Source organism: Corythoichthys intestinalis, chromosome 1 (genome assembly GCF_030265065.1).
Source record: "Corythoichthys intestinalis isolate RoL2023-P3 chromosome 1, ASM3026506v1, whole genome shotgun sequence".
Taxonomy (NCBI): Eukaryota; Metazoa; Chordata; class Actinopteri; order Syngnathiformes; family Syngnathidae; genus Corythoichthys; species Corythoichthys intestinalis.
In genome coordinates, this window is record NC_080395.1 from 46,949,418 (window position 1) to 46,969,810 (window position 20,393).

At 39.8% G+C, this 20,393-nt stretch overlaps 1 protein-coding gene across 1 annotated transcript in view; it reads left to right on the forward strand.

The window, feature by feature from the left end:
- Positions 1–393: 393 nt before the first annotated feature.
- Positions 394–20,393, forward strand: part of stk33 (serine/threonine kinase 33) — a 34,462-nt gene continuing 14,462 nt past the window's right edge. The window contains exons 1-6 of the mRNA XM_057835626.1: positions 394–465; positions 15,803–15,907; positions 18,356–18,469; positions 18,575–18,679; positions 18,754–18,892; positions 19,021–19,103. Of these exons, the coding sequence (XP_057691609.1) occupies positions 15,803–15,907; positions 18,356–18,469; positions 18,575–18,679; positions 18,754–18,892; positions 19,021–19,103 (546 nt within the window). The 5' untranslated portion in view covers positions 394–465. The remainder of the gene's footprint in view (positions 466–15,802; positions 15,908–18,355; positions 18,470–18,574; positions 18,680–18,753; positions 18,893–19,020; positions 19,104–20,393) is intronic.

Consider the following 20,393-nt stretch of genomic DNA (forward strand, 5'->3'; position numbering starts at 1 on the left):
TAACACCACAAATGTCATAATTTTCACCAGATCATTTTAAAAAGGAAAAAAAAAATGAATTCCAAAATTTAAAAAAATTAACTGATGTCCCTGATAAAGTCATTGAGTCTCAATGTGTTACCCCAAAATTCTGTAGTGCTCACAATTATTTATAACTGCAAACGGGTCGGTACCGACCACAACACAAGACAAAGGTTAAGCGGCAAAGAAAAAAGTAGAACGTCATAATACTACTTGCAGTACAATTAATTCCGCGAGATGGCGACTAGTGACCAGTACAAAATTGAAGATTTTTTGCTCGTCGTTACAATGAATGACACTTGTAGTACACTGACTCGCCATTTGAGAACGCTGTAGGACAGCCTTTAGAGGCCCGCTTGACATGACGACTTTTTGTCCCTCTTGCCTTTCCGTCGCCACTCACTTTCGCATTTGAAGTCTTTCAAAGATGAAAAATTTCACAAGGTAAGTCACGTTTATAACATTCTATAAAACAAGTTCTGTCGACTTTGGCACGTTTGGCAGTGGTATTTGTGGACAAATGAGCATTCTTTTCAACTTGATACCACCCGGAACATGCAATTGTTCTGCTTCGGGACTCGTTGCCATGACGACGTGCCCCAGCGAAAGCACCCGTTAGTATCTTGAACTGAGTTCCAAAGGGGGATATTATGTTATATATTCTCTGTAGGTTGACTTAAAATGTGAAAGAACATGTATGCTAACTGGTTTATTAAAGTGTTTGACAGATTGAGGCTCAACAATTTAAATGATTTAAAATAACAAACTGCTGCTGCGGATTGACTTGATACAAATGTGCTGACTTCTTTAGTTTGTCACTGCAACAGTATTGGACTTGTTTCTGACACTGCCCACATTCCTCCAGACGTCTGCCCTCGTCGCGTCCCAAAGGCTGAGGGCACAGATTGGCTTTAACCGGGATTAAACCAATGAGAAAAAAAAGAAGAATTTGAATTTGTTGGCCCTTATCTCCCAGCAACATGTGGAGGGCTCAGAGCAAATGGCACAAGTTGATCTTTCGCTTCCCTTTTGGCAAAAGCATGTTTTCATGCCAGATGACACTTAGCAAACATGGCCACTAGAACAGGGAGTTCTTTAAGTGAGTGAGTTTGAATCAGGGAGCTTCAATTCATTTTTTAAAGCACTGTAGTGTGTAAAAGTCAAGTAAAAAAACAATCAGGGTTCAAGACTCACTCACTGAGGTTCGAGGTTAATTACTCTGTTTTGATTTACATCCAAGCTTTACAGTTTTTATGACACCTGAAATTAAATCTTAAACAGCATTCTTATTGGAATTAAAATCATATTTTGAGGCAATTCAACTACATAAAAAAATTGGGCACAACGCAGATGATGATAAGTCTGCTGTTTAGCCCCACCTGTCATCATAACGCTCCGGCGCCTCCATCTTGGTCAGTGGCGTCCAAACTATTCCACATAGGGCCGCAGTGGGTGCTGGATTTCATTCCAATCTGGTGTCTCACAAATGTAATCGGTTGATTGCAGTCAGGTGCTGTTTGTTTTAGCACAAACTTCATTGGTTAAACTGTCTGTGCTCGATTGGTAAGAACAAAAACCAGGACCCACAGCGGCCCTTGAGGACAGGTTTGGACACCCATGATCTTGTTGATGATGTCACTGGAGTAACTCAGTGGATTTAACATTAAGCTAGCACAATGGAGGAGGAAGTGTTTTTAAGTGATTCTGGTTCAAGTGTTGATCTTTCGAACGATATTGTCGATCGAAAATCCACAGAGCTTCAACCAAAACAAATGTAACTGCTAGATGAAGCGGGATGTGCACACTATGGCAACAGCAGTGTGACATAAATGTTACATCTCCTCCCCCTTTACCTAACATGTCCCAGAAATAAACACAAAAATACCTCCTGTTTTCCCCATCTTACTTATTACCGTATTGGCCTGAATATAAGATGGCCCTGATTATAAGACGACCCCCTCTTTTTCAAGACTCAAGTTTGAAAAAAGACTTTTTGAACACCAAATTAATTTTTATACAGAAAATATTTTCAGTACATCTGATTATAACAATGTATTTGAGAGAAAAAGCATGTTATTTTGCCTCATTCAAATCTTAATATCTGAACATTTAAATATGTAAACTAAAGTGCAATCACATTTGTAAATGAATGGCTTCTGGTTTTTTAAATGTAAATAAACCAATCTATTGTGATAAAACAACAAAATTGCAATAACTGCATTAACCATCAAAATGAAGTCTAACTGTAACTGTAGTCTTGAAACAAATCTGAATAAGGAAAAACACTGCAATAAAATAATGCAAACTGGTTAAACTTGAGAGTAGCTGAGATCTGTCATGACGGAACACAGCTTCAATGATATCTGGCGCCATCTAGCGTCATAAATGTGTATAATGTCTAGACCGCGAATATATGACAACCCCCACTTTTTCAGTCTTATTTCAATGCAAAAAACACCATGTTATATTCGGGCCAAGACGGTACTTACAGTATAAATCCAATCTAGCAAGCGGTCGCCTGTCCCGTGCAGGATAACGACGTTCAACAGTCACTTCAGATTTTCCGCTTGTGGAAACAGGTTCCGATACCGTTTCAGGTTCTGTTTGTTTATTGGTTGAATTAGACACAATTACAGCAGGATTGTTTGGGTTTGACAAATCCGGTAAGCTAGACATTTCTTGTATTTTTGGCACATCCGGTAAGATAGACATTCCTGGTATAATTGCACTGCTAGCATCATCACAATCAATAGACAGTTCTGGAGTAGTGTCTGCTGTTCCCAACAATTGATCCACATGGCGACGCCAAACACCATCAGCTGTCTGAACTGTGTAGGAAACAGGCCCAGTTTGAGCAATGATGGTGGCAGGGGCCCATTTTTCCTAACTCTGATAACTCCGGGCCATAACAGAGTCACCAGGTGCAAAAACTCGGTTCTTGGAATGCAGGTCTCTGTACTTGACTTGTTTCCGTTGATCCATTTGAACAATGTTTCTCAGGGTTGGTGGTTTCAGCAGGTCTATTCCAGTACGTAGCTCCCGAGAAAACATTAGGCTCGCTGGCGATACCTTGGTAGTTGCATGCACAGATGTTCGGTATTTGAGGAGAAATTCGTGTAGTCTCTTATGGAGTGTACTTTGCCCTTGTGATGCTTTGAGAGCATGTTTGAGGGTCTGCACAAACCTCTCTGTCAAGCCGTTGGTTGCCGGGTGATAGGGAGCCGACTTGATGTGTTGAAAGTTGAAATCCATTGGCTTGCAGGTATTCAACCATTTCTTTTGATACAAATTGGGGCATGACACGAGTTGTGCAGGGGCTCGAAGAGACTAAACATCTCTCCTAACTTCTCAATTGTCTTTTCCGATGTGGTTGATTTCATGATAGCTACCTCTGGCCACTTACTATCGGCATTGATAGCAACCAGAAACATTCGATTTTTGAAAGGGCCTGCAAAGTCAATATAAACGCGGTGCCAAGGGTCCTGAGGAAAATCCCAAGGATGAAGTGGGGCTGCAGGGGGATTGTTGCCAATCTTCTGGCATGATGAACAATTTTTTACCGTCTCTTCGATCTGTTTATCTAATCCTGGCCACCAAAAAATAACTTCTCACCATTTCTTTCATTTTAACAATACCACTGTGACCTGCATGCAATTGCGCAAGCATTTTAGCACGCAGTGGCTGTGGCACAATCACTCTCCTTCCCCACAGCAAACACATAAATACTGCATGTAATATGAAATAAAAATGATTTTTCATGTCTTTTACCCTTTAAGTCATTGGTTCCCATTGATTGTGATAGATAATCATTTTTTTATTCATCGTGGGGATGCTTTGCAAAGCAAACCAACGCATCACCATAATTATGTTAAATGGCAGCTTCGTGCTATTTAAACTTCCATCAGAGTGGAGGGATTTATGAACATTGCCAATTAGAATTGGATAGAATACAGTACAATACTTTATTTTTCGTTGTAACAAAGACAATAAAATTAAAATGCAAAACTGTCATTGAATGAGGAATAAAAGTAAAGTAACAAATAAATAAATCGCACAGTTTTACCCTTCGTGTAATATGTGTAATTAACTGAACGATAAAGATGTTCACCTCATAGAATGTGTACATCCAAACCAACAAGTTTTTTTTTTAAACTGGTGCGACGAATCCAATTGAAAATCATGGGACATTTAAGAAAGGTTGACTGATATATCTGGCCGATATATGGACTTTTGAAAGCTGCAAAATATAGCCGATATAAAATAAGGATTATATGTTCACTGATCGGGTGATGATCTTTCACAATATATCGGACCGATACATGGATTTTTCAAGATCGATTCAAGATCGGCTATATCATCCGATATAAAGGGTAACTGTTCTGTAACGGTAACTAACGATAACTATAACCTAACGGGAACTGTGTTCACTGTTATGTACCATCTGACAAAATCGGCTTTAGACATCGACAGTCAGCTGAATTTTGTTTTAAAAATCACATCGGCCTTTGAAAATCCCATATCAGTCGAACTCTAGCATTTAGAGTACCTTTTTAAGACACAGTTTATGAAAATGTCTGCCAAGTCAAGATGACTACCCAAAAACTGAAAGGTTGCACCTAGCTCTATGCACATTTGCCCTGGTTTTATTTCTGTTGTTTTGTATTGTAATAGAGCGCTGTACCTAATGAAGTGCCCACTGCATTTTCCACAGTGACGCATCTAGCGCTTGGGCGTTCCGTCCTCTCCGTATCAGATTTAGCCGAGGAGCTTTGATAATCTACCCGTGTGATATTAGGTTTCACCTCATCACTCGGTGACGAAGATGAGTGCTATATTTGCATTCTAAACATGCAATTTCTTGCCTCATCAGGTAATGTAATTCCACGCTTCATTAGGACTGTGAAGTTTATCATTTGTCATCAAAGCCGAGCTGTCAATAAATGATTAAGTTCCACATTTGGAAAATGTAACTTTTGGACGCCAGGAAAATTGATTGAGCTTACACGTTAATTGCAGCTAGGACTTTGTTTGATGTCGCTGCTGTATTTTAGTGGCTGCTGCTTCACAGCCCAAGTGCCGCTCGAACCAAATGCGTTCAACTATTAAAGAAAACAAACCTCAAGAGAGTCTGTACAATAATTAAAGTGTTAGCTCGATAATGTGACTGAGATTGAAATGCAGTTGCTGTGGCTGGTTTAAGATTACACTTTCATTTCCATATGCCAGATGGGATCAGTGCTGAATTTTGGTATGGCAAGATTGATCAATTACAGTGAGGATAAAAAGTTACCCCCCCCCCCCCCCCCCCCATTAATGAAATACCAGGTTTTTGTAATCAACAAAATGAATCATTTAAAATCTTTTCCCAGCATAATTCCAAAATAAATAATTACAACAAACATTACACTGCTCATCACAAATGAACTTTTAGGTATTTCATTGTATGTGTAAATGGTATTTTTTCCACTATGATGTGCCTAGCAACATTCTGAATCATAGTCAAAAAGTAAATATGAATAATCTGGAGTTGATGGGGACAGAAAGTCAGACAATCAAGGCTAACCTTTGTAAATTCACGGTCTATTGTTCCAAAGTGACACTGTGTGCTCTGACAATAATGTCCCGCGCTCACCAACCGTAACCCAGCACAACGCTTTTTTCCAAACTGCTTCTAGTGTAAATAAGCAGACTTTGCTGTTTGACGGGATGATGGAGAGAGTATGGACTCGACTTGAATGAAGCATTGGCTCTAATTACTTCCTGCCGGAACTGGAGATGAGACAGCACTCAGTTGGAGTTGTCTTGGCAAGCCACAAATTCTTCACTGTTTTTATTTTTTTATTCTTCACTGTTTTTATTTTTTTATTTTTTACCCCACCAGGGAACCCATACCATTAGTAGACACATTTTTTTCATCTTGAGCTACTTGTATCCCCAATTTCTTTTTCATTTGAAAGTAATAGCATTTAGCTGGATGTAAAAATTAGCCTAAACAGATTTGGACACAAATGTGACCTAGCATAGCAAAATGAGTTGGAAGCTGTGCAGAGTCGGTTCACCATAGAGGTCGACCAAAACCAAGTCTGATGCTGGTACTTTTTTTTTTTTTTTAATTCAGCTGATTGCCAATGTCTCAAGCAAATTTTATAAACTGATATTTGAGGCCTATAACCAATTCAGGGTGTACCCTGCCTACTGACCATAATTAGCTAGGATAGGCTCCAGCACTCCAGCGACCCACAAATAACATGAAATACAATCGAAAACACTCATTACATGAATGTATATACACTCACCGGCCACTTTATTAGTTACACCATGTTAGTAACGGGTTGGACCCCCTCTTGCCTTCAGAACTGCCTCAATTCTTCGAGGCATAGATTCAACAAGGTGCTGGAAGCATTCCTCAGAGAGTTTGGTCCATATTGACATGATGGCATCACACAGTTGGTGCAGATTTGTCGGCTGCACATCCATGATGCTAATCTCCTGTTCCACCACATCCCAAAGATGCTCTATTGGATTGAGATCTGGTGACTATGGAGGCCATTTGAGTACAGTGAACTCATTGTCATGTTCAAGAAACCAGTCTGAGATGATTCCAGCTTTATGACATGGCACATTATTCTGCTGAAAGTAGCCATCAGAAGTTGGGTACATTGTGGTCATAAAGGGATGGACATGGTCAGCAACAATACTCAGGTAGGCTGTGGCGTTCAAACGATGCTCAATTGGTACCAAGGGGCCCAAAGAGTACCAAGAAAATATTCCCCACACGATTACACCACTAGCCTGAACCGGTGATACAAGGCAGGATGGATCGATGGTTTCATGTTGTTGAGGCCAAATTCTGACCATACCATCCGAATGTCGCAGCAGAAATCGAGACTCATCAGACCAGTCAACGTTTTTCCAATCTTCTATTGTCCAATTTTGATGAGCTTGTGCAAATTATAGCCTCTGTTTCCTGTTCTTAGCTGAAAGGAGTGGCACCCTGCGTGGTCTTCTACTGCTGTAGCCCATCTCCCTCAAAGTTCGACGTACTGTGCGTTCAGAGATGCTCTTCTGCCTACCTTGGTGGTAACAGGTGGTCATTTGAGTCACTGTTGCCTTTCTATCAGCTCGAACCAGTCTGGCCATTCTCCTCTGACCTCTGGCCTCCACAAGGCATTCCCGCCCTCAGAACTGCCGCTCACTGGATATTTTTTCTTTTTCGTACCATTCTCTGTAAACCCTAGAGATGGTTGTGTGTGAAAATCCCAGTAGATCAGCAGTTTCTGAAATACTAAGACCAGCCCTTCTGGCACCAACAACCATGCCACGTTCAAAGTCACTCAAATCACCTTTCTTCCCCATACTGATGCTCGGTTTGAACTGCAGGAGATTGTCTTAAACCATGTCTACATGCCTAAATGCACTGAGTTGCTGCCGTGTGATTGGCTGATTAGAAATTAAGTGTTAACGAGCAGTTGGACAAGTGTACCTAATAAAGTGGCCTGTGAGTGTATATAGACAAGTTTCAGAGGTACTTCCGCTTTACTTCCGCATTTCTGTTTGACACTTTTTATAACCAAAATAACAGTGGAGCTGGAGTGGCATTACTCATCAAAATCCCTCTTAAAAGACAATTTAGAAATGCCACATCCATCTGCCATCATCACGACATGGGAGGACAAGATGAAGAAATGGCTAAGAGTCGTCACAACCAAAATAGTTTTGTATTTTATTGATTTAATGTCAGAGGATGGAAACGCAATCAGGGACCTGAAAAGCTCCGAAGCATCCAGTTGAATGTGTCCTAATGCATGAATATGGGAATTTTGTGTTAATGAAGGCAGATGTGGAACCAAGACAGTGCCACCACAAAGCTATAACAGGTACAATTATGTTCAATTTGACAACAATTCTGTGTTGCGTCATTGAGACATCATTAGCTTTGCATTAGCGTCAACGAATGGAAGAATAGAGAACACTCATCTACTACAAGTCATACACTGGCTTTTTACCCTAAATGCATAAATTCAAGTGTTACACGTTTTTTGTTCGGTTGTTTACTGGTGAAAGATGCTGTTAGGCAAGGGAAGACACCTTGATGTGCCTCACAACAACACTTGTACGAGACTACATGCATCCTACCTTGATGATGGAAGGCTCGATTTATGCTCCACCTTTGTTAATATTTTTCTAATAATTTTATAAACTGTGATTTATCGAACTGTCTTGCACATGCGCCAATTGCTTTAAAAAAAAAAAAAGAAAGAAATGGAATCATGTTGTCCAAAAGTTTTATTGCGATCAATATCTGCAATAAAGAAAGAATGACATACTATTTGTGTTTATATGTATATTTGCGATGAGCTCATAATACCATGACTATAACCTAACTCGATGAAAATTACAAAATCCGTGTCCGCCCTTCTGCATTCAGCAAGTGCAATATTTGTAATTTCTCCTCATTTTGGTCACTCAAGTGGCCGGCGTATAAATCTGCACCTAGAATTTTGTCCACGAACGATCAACGAAGTGATAAGATCACACGTGCAATCTTTTAGGTGGACCGTTTAGGGTTACCGCTGCGAGCCAAATCCTTAATCTGCTGCTGGTTTCGATTTAATGCGTATGGCGAGTTAGATCCACACTAGCGCTTTGAAGCTGGACGCTGTTCATAACATTCCACTTCCAAGCATATATATTGGTGATTCCAAGAGTTCACACAACCAAGCACAGCACAGAAAGTCGCGGAGTCTCATCTACGTCGTGCTGAATCCATTTTTGGAGATTCGGTGGGTTCCTCTGGTTTGATTTGATTTTTAAAAACGTTGTCTACCTCAGCCGCAATTCATGGTGTTCTGTCTAAACCGGAAGTCCGCAGCAGAAAATGACAAAAATGGTGCCGCTAATGTTTCGCTCAGGAAACTTGTCTATTAGAAGTAAAAACTTTTCTTCTGCTACTTCGTTTTGTAACACTGGCCACTCAGTGGTGTAAAGTCAAAATTAACAAAGATCCTCGCCCAAACAGTGAAGATAAAAGTTATCCTAATATATCAGCTATATTTTGGCCGAGCTGGAAAAAGTCCATATTTTGGCCCGATATATCGGTTGGCCAATATATCATCCGATCTTGAAAAAAGACCATGTAACGGCTCAATATATTAGCCGGCCGATATATTGGTTGAACTTAACAAGAAAGACCCTCACCCAAACAGTGAACATCAGCGTTAGCGTTATATTTTTAGTTATATTGGTTATATGTCGGCTGATGCCCGATCAAGAAAAAAGTATATCGGCCTGATGTATCACCCAGCAGATATATCGGTTGACCTTTAGTTCACTAGGTCAAAATTTTCCAAATTAACATTCCTTCCTTAACTCATTGGCTACCATTGACGGTGCTAGAGGTCCAACCCATTTTGACTAGGTGGGGTCAAATGAAAGAATGTTCAGGCCAACAAACCTCTGCAAGTAGTAGATCATCTGCTTTGTTTTTCTGTATGGAAACGTCATTGTGGTTTAAAATTTTCAGTAGGTTCGCGGTGCGGAAATTTGATGCATTTGGGCACCGTACGGATAGGTATGGTTGCTGAAACTATGCTTCAGAGTCTTTAGGTGGATACTGACAAAATTTGACCTAACCCTAACCCATTTGATCTGATCAGCGCACAAGACAGTAGGAAAAACAACCAGTATGAACTAAGAAATGACCTGCATGTTTAAGAAGATGCACAAGACACATTATTGGCCAAATCTGTCCGTCAAAATCCATTAGCCTATCATTAAACAAACAATTCAGGAGAAATTTTCAGTGGGAAATTCTGAATGATTATAGCCGACTTCCTTCTGATGGCGGATCTGGGTTATGAGGGCCCTCCCATCATCGGAAGTACCCAGAACCTACCTGCTCTCGACTTCACCTCCCCACTGATACACTCGTCACACGCATCTACCTTCCGCAAATGAGATATGATTGTGGTGATTGGAATTTCCAGAGGCTGTCACAATCATTTTGATGTGAAAATAGACAGGAGATAATGGGAAAGACAAGCCTGTTATTAGAGCCCTGTCAGGGCCAAAATGATGCACCAGAGTGAAGAGGTTAAAGACACAGCTTCCTTGTTAATAATTAATTGCTGTGCGTGTGGCGGATCCACTTCATTGCGCCTAGTCATCACTTGATAATTGCTTTACATTTAATTTGGCTACAGAGACTGTTTTTCAAGGTGGTTAAATTGCGCTTCAAGTTAATACGGGCTCGACCGGAGACAGCAGTTCGGTCATAGACGAGTGATTAAAAAATGACAAGCTACACCAAAGGTATGGAGTCTGCGATTGAGTCAGACGTACCCATTTAATTAACACGGCTATCTCAAGAATGCTGCATGGGTCGATTATTAAAAATAATCTATAGAAGTTGACCTACATTATAATGTACAGTGTTAACTCCTTGGCCGCCACTGACTGTGGTGAATCCATTTCAACTGCTGTGATTATTCACTGCCAGCCCTCCCAGTGCACATATATTTAAACTAGAGCTGGGCTCAGGGGCGCTGGAAGTCACTCACAGCAGGGAGTGGTGAGGATCTTATTTTGTTTTTCTCCATACAAGACGTGTACAATGGCAGTACACGTGCATGCTGGATAGTTTATGTACTACTACTAGGCTACTAAAAAGACAGCTTTCTATTTCACCTACAGTCTGTGTTGGAGTTTTTTTTTTTATTGGAAATAAAAACGTCCGTGTATTAAAATGAAAATCCCCACAGCTAGACAATGCAATGACACACAAACACATTTGGAAACTAAAGGTACAATAAGCCTCGGTTTAACACCCACTTTTCACAACACTCAAATAAATTGCACACAAACAATCATATGGCTACAATGCAAGCTATTTGAAGTTCTCCACTGTCTAAATCTACAGCTAACTCATTATTATAAGCTATCATAATCGTCTTCATTTTCGACCTTGATTTGAATTTTAGAAAATGTTGCTGTTTTTGTAAAAAAAAAAAAAAATTAAAAATCACAAAATCACTATTTCGTTTTTGTCAGGTGGTGACAATATTAGTAACAAAAAAAACTTTTTCAATATACAGTGGGGCAAATAAGTATTTAGTCAATCACCAATTGTGCAAGTTCTCCTACTTGAAAAGATTAGACAGGCCTGTAATTGTCAACATGGGTAAACCTCAAACATGAGAGACAGAATGTGAAAAAAAAACAGACAATCACATTGTTTGATTTTTAAAGAATTTATTTCCAAATTAGAGTGGAAAATAAGTATTAGGTCACCTACAAACAAGCAAGATTTCTGGCTGTCAAATAGGCCTAACTTCTTCTAACGAGGCTACACTTGTTACCTGTATTATTGGCACCTGTTTTAACTCATTATCGGTATAAAAGACACCTGTCCACAACCTCAGTCAGTCACACTCCAAACTCCACAATGGCCAAGACCAAAGAGCTGCCGAAGGACACCAGAGACAAAATTGTACACCTGCACCAGGCTGGGAAGACTGAATCTCAATAGGTAAAACGATTGGTGTAAAGAAATCAACTGTGGGAGCAATTATTAGAAAATGGAAGACATACAAGACCACTGATAATCTCCCTCGATCTGGGGCTCCATGCAAGATCTCACCCCGTGGCGTCAAAATGATAACAGGAACGCTGAGCAAAAATCCCAGAACCACACGGGGGGACGTAGTGAATGACCTACAGATAGCTGGGACCACAGTAACGAAGGCTACTATCAGTAACACAATGCCCCGCCAGGGACTCAAATCCTGCACTGCCAGACATGTCCCCCTGCTGAAGCCAGTACACGTCCAGGCCCGTCTGCGGTTCGCTAGAGAGCATTTGGATGATTCAGAAGAGGACTGGGAGAATGAGTTATGGTCAGATGAAACCAAAATAGAACTTTTTGGTAGAAACACAGGTTCTCGTGTTTGGAGGAGAAAGAATACTGAATTCTCTCCTAAGAATTCAATTCAATTCAATTTTATTTGTATAGCCCTAGATCACAACAACGTTGTCTCAAAGGGCTTTGCAGAGGCAATATGATACACAATCAGAGACAGCAAATGGAGCAACAAAGATGAATAAATAAATTCAAGTCCTGGGTTTCCCCCATCCTTAGACCCTCCATGTCGGCAAGGAAAAACTCCAAAAACTCCAGTCTTCGGGAGAAAAATGAGAAACCTTGGGGAGTACCACAGTCAGGAGAGATCCACTCCCAGGACGGATAGACAGGAAGCCCCAGGACCGCTAATAGGAATTAGCAGGCGAAGTTACAGTCCGTAAAGATGCAGTGGAGTAAAGGAAGAAGAAGCGGTCCATCTAGCCAGATGAGACGGGGGGTAGTAACGAGGACGTCCATCCAGCGTGGGGTCCGTAAAGTCAGGAGGCTGCAGCTGAAAAATAGCCCCTCCCCAATGGGGAAGAACACCATACCCACTTTGAAGCATGGGGGTGGAAACATAATGCTTTGGGGCTGTTTTTCTGGATAGGGACCAGGACGACTGATCTGTGAAAAGGAAAGAATGAATGGGGAATATCGAGAGATTTTGAGTGAAAATCTCCTTCCATTAGCAAGGGCATTGAGGATGAGACGTGGCTGGGTCTTTCAGCATGACAATGATCCCAAACACACAGCCAGGGCAACAAAGGAGTGGCTTTGTAAGAAGCATTTCAAGGTTCTGGAGTGGCCTAGCCAGTCTCCAGATCTCAACCCCATAGAAAATCTGTGGAGGGAGTTGAAAGTCCGTGTTTCCCAACGATAGCCCCAAAACATCACTGCTCTAGAGATCTGCATGTAGGAATAGGCCAAAATACCAGCAACAGTGTGTGAAAAGCTTGTGAAGAGTTACAGAAAAAGTTTTGCCTACGTTATTGCCAACAAAGGGTACATAACAAAGTATTGAGATGAACTTTTGGTATTGACCAAATACTTATTTTCCACCATGATTTGCAAATAAATTTTTTAAAAAATCAAACAATGTGATTTTCTGTTTTTTTTTCTGTTTCCCCACATTCTGTCTCTCATGGTTGAGGTTTACCCATGTTGACAAGTACAGGCCTCTGTAATATTTTCAAGTGGGAGAACTTGCACAGTTAGTGGTTTACTAAATACTTATTTGCCCCACTGTATATATTTGATTTATAGTTAAATACGCTATTGTTTCAATATGTTTTGTTGATTTATTTACAACATAAAAAAATCTACCAAAACACTTTTTTCCCCTCCCCAACACCAGGGGGTGCAGCAGCACTCTAAGCACCCCACTTCCCGCGCCACTGGCTGGGCTCCAATTACAAATTCTAATTGCAGTTAATTGCAATAAATCTTTGCAATTAATCGTAAATAAACAAAATGTTATACCCAAAATCCAATAAAACATTCAAACGTGTTTAAAAGCATAGGTCTAGTTTTATGTACTGTCATGTAAATGAAAATGTGTGATCCTCCCTAAGAAATGTTTTCTTTTATAACAGTTTTACACCTCTGCACTTAGTCAGTTACTAGGATTTACAAGATTATTAGCATTTTTACATGATAAAGAAGCTCTCTTCTTCTGCAAGAGATAAGGACCTTTTGCAGGCCTGCATGTTTGTTCCAGCACTCTGAACTGATGCTGAGTTCTGCTCTGTATTAAGAACACTTCTCATTTGACTAGAATCAGATGGAACAGAGAGCTTTTTTCTTTGTTGGCTCTGTTGCTAATGCACAATTAAAAATAATTATAAGCATTAATTGATTTGTGAGTTAACTTGGAATTAACCCGCTAACCTGCTCAGCCTTAAATTGCCTGTGACACAAAAAAGCATGTTTATTTCATAATACACGGAGTATTTTATGCTCCTGAAGGATTTTGACCGCTTGGATGTGTGTGGAAGCGATCGCTATATTTATCTAGTTTTTTGAATCCCGCACCATGAAAATGAGTGACTTCCAGCAACAGTCTCGAGTTGAGAAAGAGGGCGCTGTGACATGTACGGAGGAAGGAGTCCTCTTCACTATACAGCTGTACTGTTGTATGAGAAGGACTAAGGATTCAGCTGATTTTGCGGAATAATATGTTTATTTTTCGCATCACGCCAGCCAAATGGCTGCAGAAAAATGTTGCTGGAGGAGGGAGAGGCATGTGCGCCTTTTTGGGGGTTTCAAAAGGTTCCCATTCACCGGTGGATATTGGCCAAAACAAGCGCTACTACTGTGGGACCATGGGACTTACGAGGAAGTGAGTAAACATCGTGTTTTGTATTATATCAAATACTGGGATCATTTTAATACGGCGGTGGCTTGCATTTTGTGGCTGACATGCCCTTGGTCGACAACCGGTGGCTTGTTGCACATCCCCCCCGCCGGGCAAGCACTATACTCCGCTTTTGCACTCTTGGTGTGCCCGGTGTTCTGTCAAATTTTCCACCGGATCAGAAATTGCAACTTTGTGTTAAAAATAGCCGCGAATGCAGTGATTACAAAGTAAACACTACAAACTTTCTTTAAATAAAGGACTACTTACGTTTGATCATTGATAGGCATGTAAAAAGCTCTCCTCATGCTCATTAACTGCACGTTAGCTGCACAACAACTGCAGCCGCCCTCCTCTGGGGAACGAGCTGTAAATTTCTCTCCGCCGGGCGGTTTGCCGATCGGCGAAGACAATCGACAACCCAGTCGTCATGCCAAATGATCCGGGCTTGTTATGTGTGCTTTTCCGCTTCGAAGACTGAAACATCACTCAGTTCGGGTTAGCATGTCGGCTAGCTGTCACACCTCTTGGTTTGTTTACATTCTCCGAAGCCGGTGAAGGGAAATGACATAAGCCTGATTTAGGTGTCATAAAATATCGTTCAGGAGGTGCGACAGTAAAGGTGAAGTCGACAGTTTTGACCATTATGGAGTAATTTTGCCATGTCGTCCTGAATAAGTGCATTTTTATTATTTCATATTCCATTTAGCACAAGACTGTTATTTGTCATGACCATGCCATTTATTTAGCAATTGGGGAAAAATACTTGGATAAAAAGAATATCCTGTAAAAATATCGAAGTAGGGAAACAGAAACAATGACATTTTGCAGCTCTCTTCGTCGCGTTTTCCTCGTTGTGAATGATTCCCCCTCGACGGGCTCACTGGTCCTTCTCAAGCCATTTATTTAGCTATTGGGGAAAAATACTTGGATAAAAAGAGTATCCTGTAAAAATATTGGAGTAGAGCGACTGAAACAATGACATTTTGCGGCTCTCTTCGTCGCGTTTTCCTCGTTGTGAATCATTCCCCCTGAATGGGCTGCATACTAAATCAGATGAAATCGTGACTCTGCTGACGTCATCCACCTGTTGGGGACGCTAGAGCCCTATAATAGTAGGCGTGGCTAACCGGCAGATTAAAAGACTAATTTTTCGTCATCTGCGCTTTGCTAAATTGTTGTATATAGTTGAATCGTCTCAAAATATGATTCTAATTCACATAATAATCCTATTTAAGACTTTTTTTCTCCTATCGTATGCACTTTAATTGTAATGCATTGTGTTTTGCAACATTTTACATTGTATATTTCATACGCTATGATGATCACTTTTACACCTGTTTATTGCCACATGCCACTATATTCATAATTGCATTCAATCAACACAACAATACAAACTCGACATGGCACTGCATGAAAAAAACAGTCTCACTGTTTTTTACCATTGTTTTTCTCAAGCAAACAGCCATTATCGGTCAATTAAGGCATGACAAATAAAAATAACAGCTCTTTTTTGCTCCCGTCTTTAGATGGCAGAGGCAGCAATCAGTGGCCTAGGAAAAAGCACAGGGGCCAAGAGCACCTCAGAGAGGGATGTGCCTCACATTCGACTGATCGGCGACGGCGACATGGAGGTGACGGAAGATGTCGCACATAAATCTGTCACGCTCACACACTTGTTACACCCGCATTATAAAACTATACGTATGGAAAGTTCATTTTGGTGCTTTGTACAACAGCTCACTTGTATTCGACACACACAAAGTACTTTTGGTTAGCCTTGCATGCACACAGATAATGAGTGAGTTAATTAGACCTGAGATTAAAAGTGACTGCAGACGAAACTCATCGTTTGTAATTTGAATAGCAATGACTGTATTCTCTAGTTCCAGAGATTATAAAAAACGAGATGACACATTCAGAATATGCAAAGCGGTTTCATGATATTCAATTCAGAGTGGCGTGTTTGAGTTAAAACGGACAGAAAGAATCTTTCTTGATAAATTGAAAAACACTCAAAATTAGATTTTTATAACGCATTATGGCGGTGGAAAATTTTAAAACAGTATTTCCTGGAAGTGGTCACCCGACATGGGGACAGACATTTTATCAATGCGGTACTATTTTAGCCAATCCAATCTGAGTAGTATTAATTTCTCACCCTTCCTTGTGATGTCGTTAAAACCCATTATTACATGCACCTACACTGCTGGCCAAAAGTATTGGCACGCCTGCAATTCTGTCAGATAATGCTCTATTTCTCCAAGAAAATGATTGTAATTACAAATGCTTTGGTAGTAATATCTTAATGTATTTTGCTTACAGTGAAAAAACATAAAAAAGAATGAAAAAGAAAAAATAAATCATGATCATGTTACACAAAACTTCAAAAATGGGCCTGACAAAAGTATTGGCACTCTCAGCCTAGTACTTGGTAGCACAACCTTTGGACAAAATAACTGCAACAACCGCTTCCGGTATCCGGTATCAATGAGTTTCTTACAGTGCTCTGCTGGAATTTTAGACCATTCTTCTTTGGCCAACTGCTCCAGGTCTCTGAGATTTGAAGGGTGCCTTCTCCAAACTGCCATTTTCAGATCCTCCACAGGTGTTCATTTAGAAGTCTCCAGTGCTTTCTCTCAAACCATTTTCTAGTGCTTTTTGAAGTGTGTTTTGGGTCATTGTCCTGCTGGAAGGCCCATGATCTCTAAAGGAAGACCCAGCTTTCTCACACTGGGCCCTACATTATGCTGCAAAAATGTTTTGGTTGTCTTCAGACTTCATAATGCCGTGCACACGGTCAAGCAGTCCAGTGCCAGAGGGAGCAAAGCAACCCCAAAACATCAGGGAACCCCAGCCATGTTTGACTGTGGGAACGGTGTTCTTTAGGGCATTTTTTGGAGAAATTGAGCATTATCTTGTAGGATTGCAGGGGTGCCAATACTTTTGGCCAGCAGTGTAGGCTCAAGTCTAACAGTGTTTATATTTCACAAAATGGCTGTGCTCATCAGTGGTGTCATTGAAGGGGCATTTTGCAAACCACACCTCATATTTTCTGGACTATATGTTGCACTTTTTTCATTGTTTTGGTAGGCCTGCGACTTATCCTGAGATGCGACCTTATGTTTTTTTCACTCTGACGGCCCATTATGTTGTGTTGTTTAGGATATACTAGTTACTAGTAGCTACTATTTACTACTAGGGCTGTTAAACGATAAAATTTTTTAATTGAGTTAATCACAGCTTAAAAAATAATTAATCATAATTAATCCCAATTCAAACCATCTATAAAATATGCCATATTTTTCTGTAAATTATTGTTGGAATGGAAAGATAAGACACAAGACGGATATATACATTCAACATACTGTACATAAGTACTGTATTCTTTTATTATAACAATAAATCAACAAGATGGCATTAACATTAACATTCTGTTAAAGCGATCCATGGATAGAAAGACTTGTTGTTCTTAAAAGATAAATGTTATTACAAGTTATAGAAATTTTATATTAAAACCCTTCTTAATGTTTTCGTTTTAATAAAATTTTTAAATTTTCAATCAAAAAATAAACTAGTCGCTCGCCATTGTTGATGTCAACCCATAAAATCAGTCGCACCAAAGCACCAGCAGAGGGGGACAAAAAAACACAAGTAACAAGTGACATGACACTGCTGTCATTTTAATCTGTTTGAGCGGGGCATGTGCGTTAATTGCGTCAAATATTTTAACGTGATTAATTTAAAAAATGAATTAACGCCCGTTAACGCGATAATTTTGACAGCCCTAGTTACTACTAGTGAAAAAGTTAAAGTTACATTAACAGATGTCTAGCCTGTCGTTATGCATTTTACTATTATTATTTTAATGTATGTCCTTGGTTTCTGATAAATTAAACAATTGCTCTGCTAAAATGTGACTTACACTAGTGTGACTTTTTGTTGTTGTTTTTTTCATCTTCATGGTGCATTCTTTGGCTGGTGCGACTTATACTCGGGTGCCAATTAATTGTCCCAAAAAAAAACAGTACGTCTCTTAAAGCCAGTGGAGCTGATACATTTGAATTTTTTTCTCCCTAAAGGACTTCTACATATTTGGAAAGAAGTTGGGCCACGGAAGTTACGGGGTGGTGTATGAAGCCACGCACATTAGAACGCAGACCCAATGGGCCATCAAGACGGTTTGCAAAGCAGAAGTGAGTGTTTGTAATATGATAAAATGGGTTAAACCAATTCAGAAGTTGCTTTTGGATCAAAACTCTAGGAAGATTTCACAGTGACATTACTGTGTGTCTTTTCAGCCGGGGAGTAATAAAATCAAGATGCTGGAGCAAGAAATTAAAATACTCAAACAAGTGGATCACCCACACATTCTGCGTCTGGAGGAGATCTACGAAACAGCTCAGGTAAGCCTAGCCGTTCTGCTTATGTGGTTCATCTCCATTTTTTAGGAGTAAGGTACATCTATGCTCCGTCCTAGATGACATATTTGATCACTGAGCTGTGCGTTGGAGGTGAATTGAAGCAGGTGTTAAAGCAGAAACGCTTCTTTCCAGAAGAGGAGGCGAGACACATCATCGGATGCTTAGCAGACGCCATCACCTACCTTCACAAAAAAAGTAACACATCACTGTCCCATAAGAGTCGTTTACCTCAATGATCCCCCACTATTGTTAATTAAGTCCAGAATGCATGTTGGTATTTAATATTACATTTGTCTGTGTCATAATTTGATTTAAACTAACAGAAATAATGCATCGGGATTTGAAACTCGAAAATATTTTGGTGAAAAATTCTCTTGATGACTACAATGGCAAGCTTGACATTAAGGTAAGGTGACAATTATTTTACAAGTTTTTCTGCAGTTTACGTCTCCTCCTGTGTTGGTGTATGTTTCACCCACCATTCGGACTATATCTAGCGATAACTATATCTCATTAGGACATGCTCCCTTTGGTCTGAAACACCTGTAAAGCAGCAGTATCTTAAAACAAAATGCCAGCTGAGCTCAGCATGCTGTGCATTCATAACAAGCCAGCTATGCAATATGTGTCGTGCAGCTTGAAAGGAAGCTCAGTTACGTTATAGCTAAACATACCAATTTGGGGGGAAAGACTTGTGTTCTCTGTGTACTTCAATTACATGATCTGAGTTGCAAATGCCTTGGTTTTGTTAAGGTAACGTTTTCTTTTATTTTTGTTTGTGTAGGCATTTCTTTTATTTTTATGAAACCTTTTATAAGGCAAGTGACTATTTTAGGTAATTAAAAAAAAAAAAAAAAAAAAAAACATGAATTAACCCCATAAAGATATGGCATCAACACACATGGACATCCCATTTTGCGTTGTGTATGCCTGCCTACATGACCCAAATGGAAAATATGGATGCCAGGCTTAACTTATTATATTTGGCGGAAAACACAGACAAAACTGAAAAAGCAGTTTCTGCTCTTGCACTCCTCTTTAAAAGAAACTGCGGTATTTTAAGCCAAAACAACTGTTGTGTTTGATAGAACAATATGTCTATATGCTGCAATAGCAGATTCATGGCGCATTAAGCCCCCAAACTATTTTCAATTTGTCCGTTTTACCCTTGAAACCCCCTTTTAAAAACGTTGCGCAACCGCTTTTGTTTCAACCCAGCCATTAAACAAAGGTGATTACTTATATTTAGTATTCAAAATGTTTGTCATTTTTAGCTAAGAATCATGAATTCATGTCTAATATTTCACTTAAAAAAAAAAAAGACTTTAAAAAAATTATTCACTCGCATATTTTAAACTTTTAAACAAATTACCTCACAATGAAAAAAATTGTGTCTGTAAAAAAGTCACGGATACCTACCTCATAACTATCGCTTAATTGTATTTTTTTTGTTACTGTCAGTTTTCTCTGATATGTTAGATGATAAATAAACAATCCAAATGAAAAAAAAAAAAAAAAAAAAGTTTAAAAGTGTGAATATATGAAAAAGAACATCTCGACCACTCCTTGATGTCTGTGATTTCTGCATTGCGACCCTTGCTATATTACCATGTTTCACCCATAAAATCCCCAAAAAACCCAGCCATTCACAGCTGTGTCTTGACACTCAGTGATACATGCTACATGGAGTTTTTAA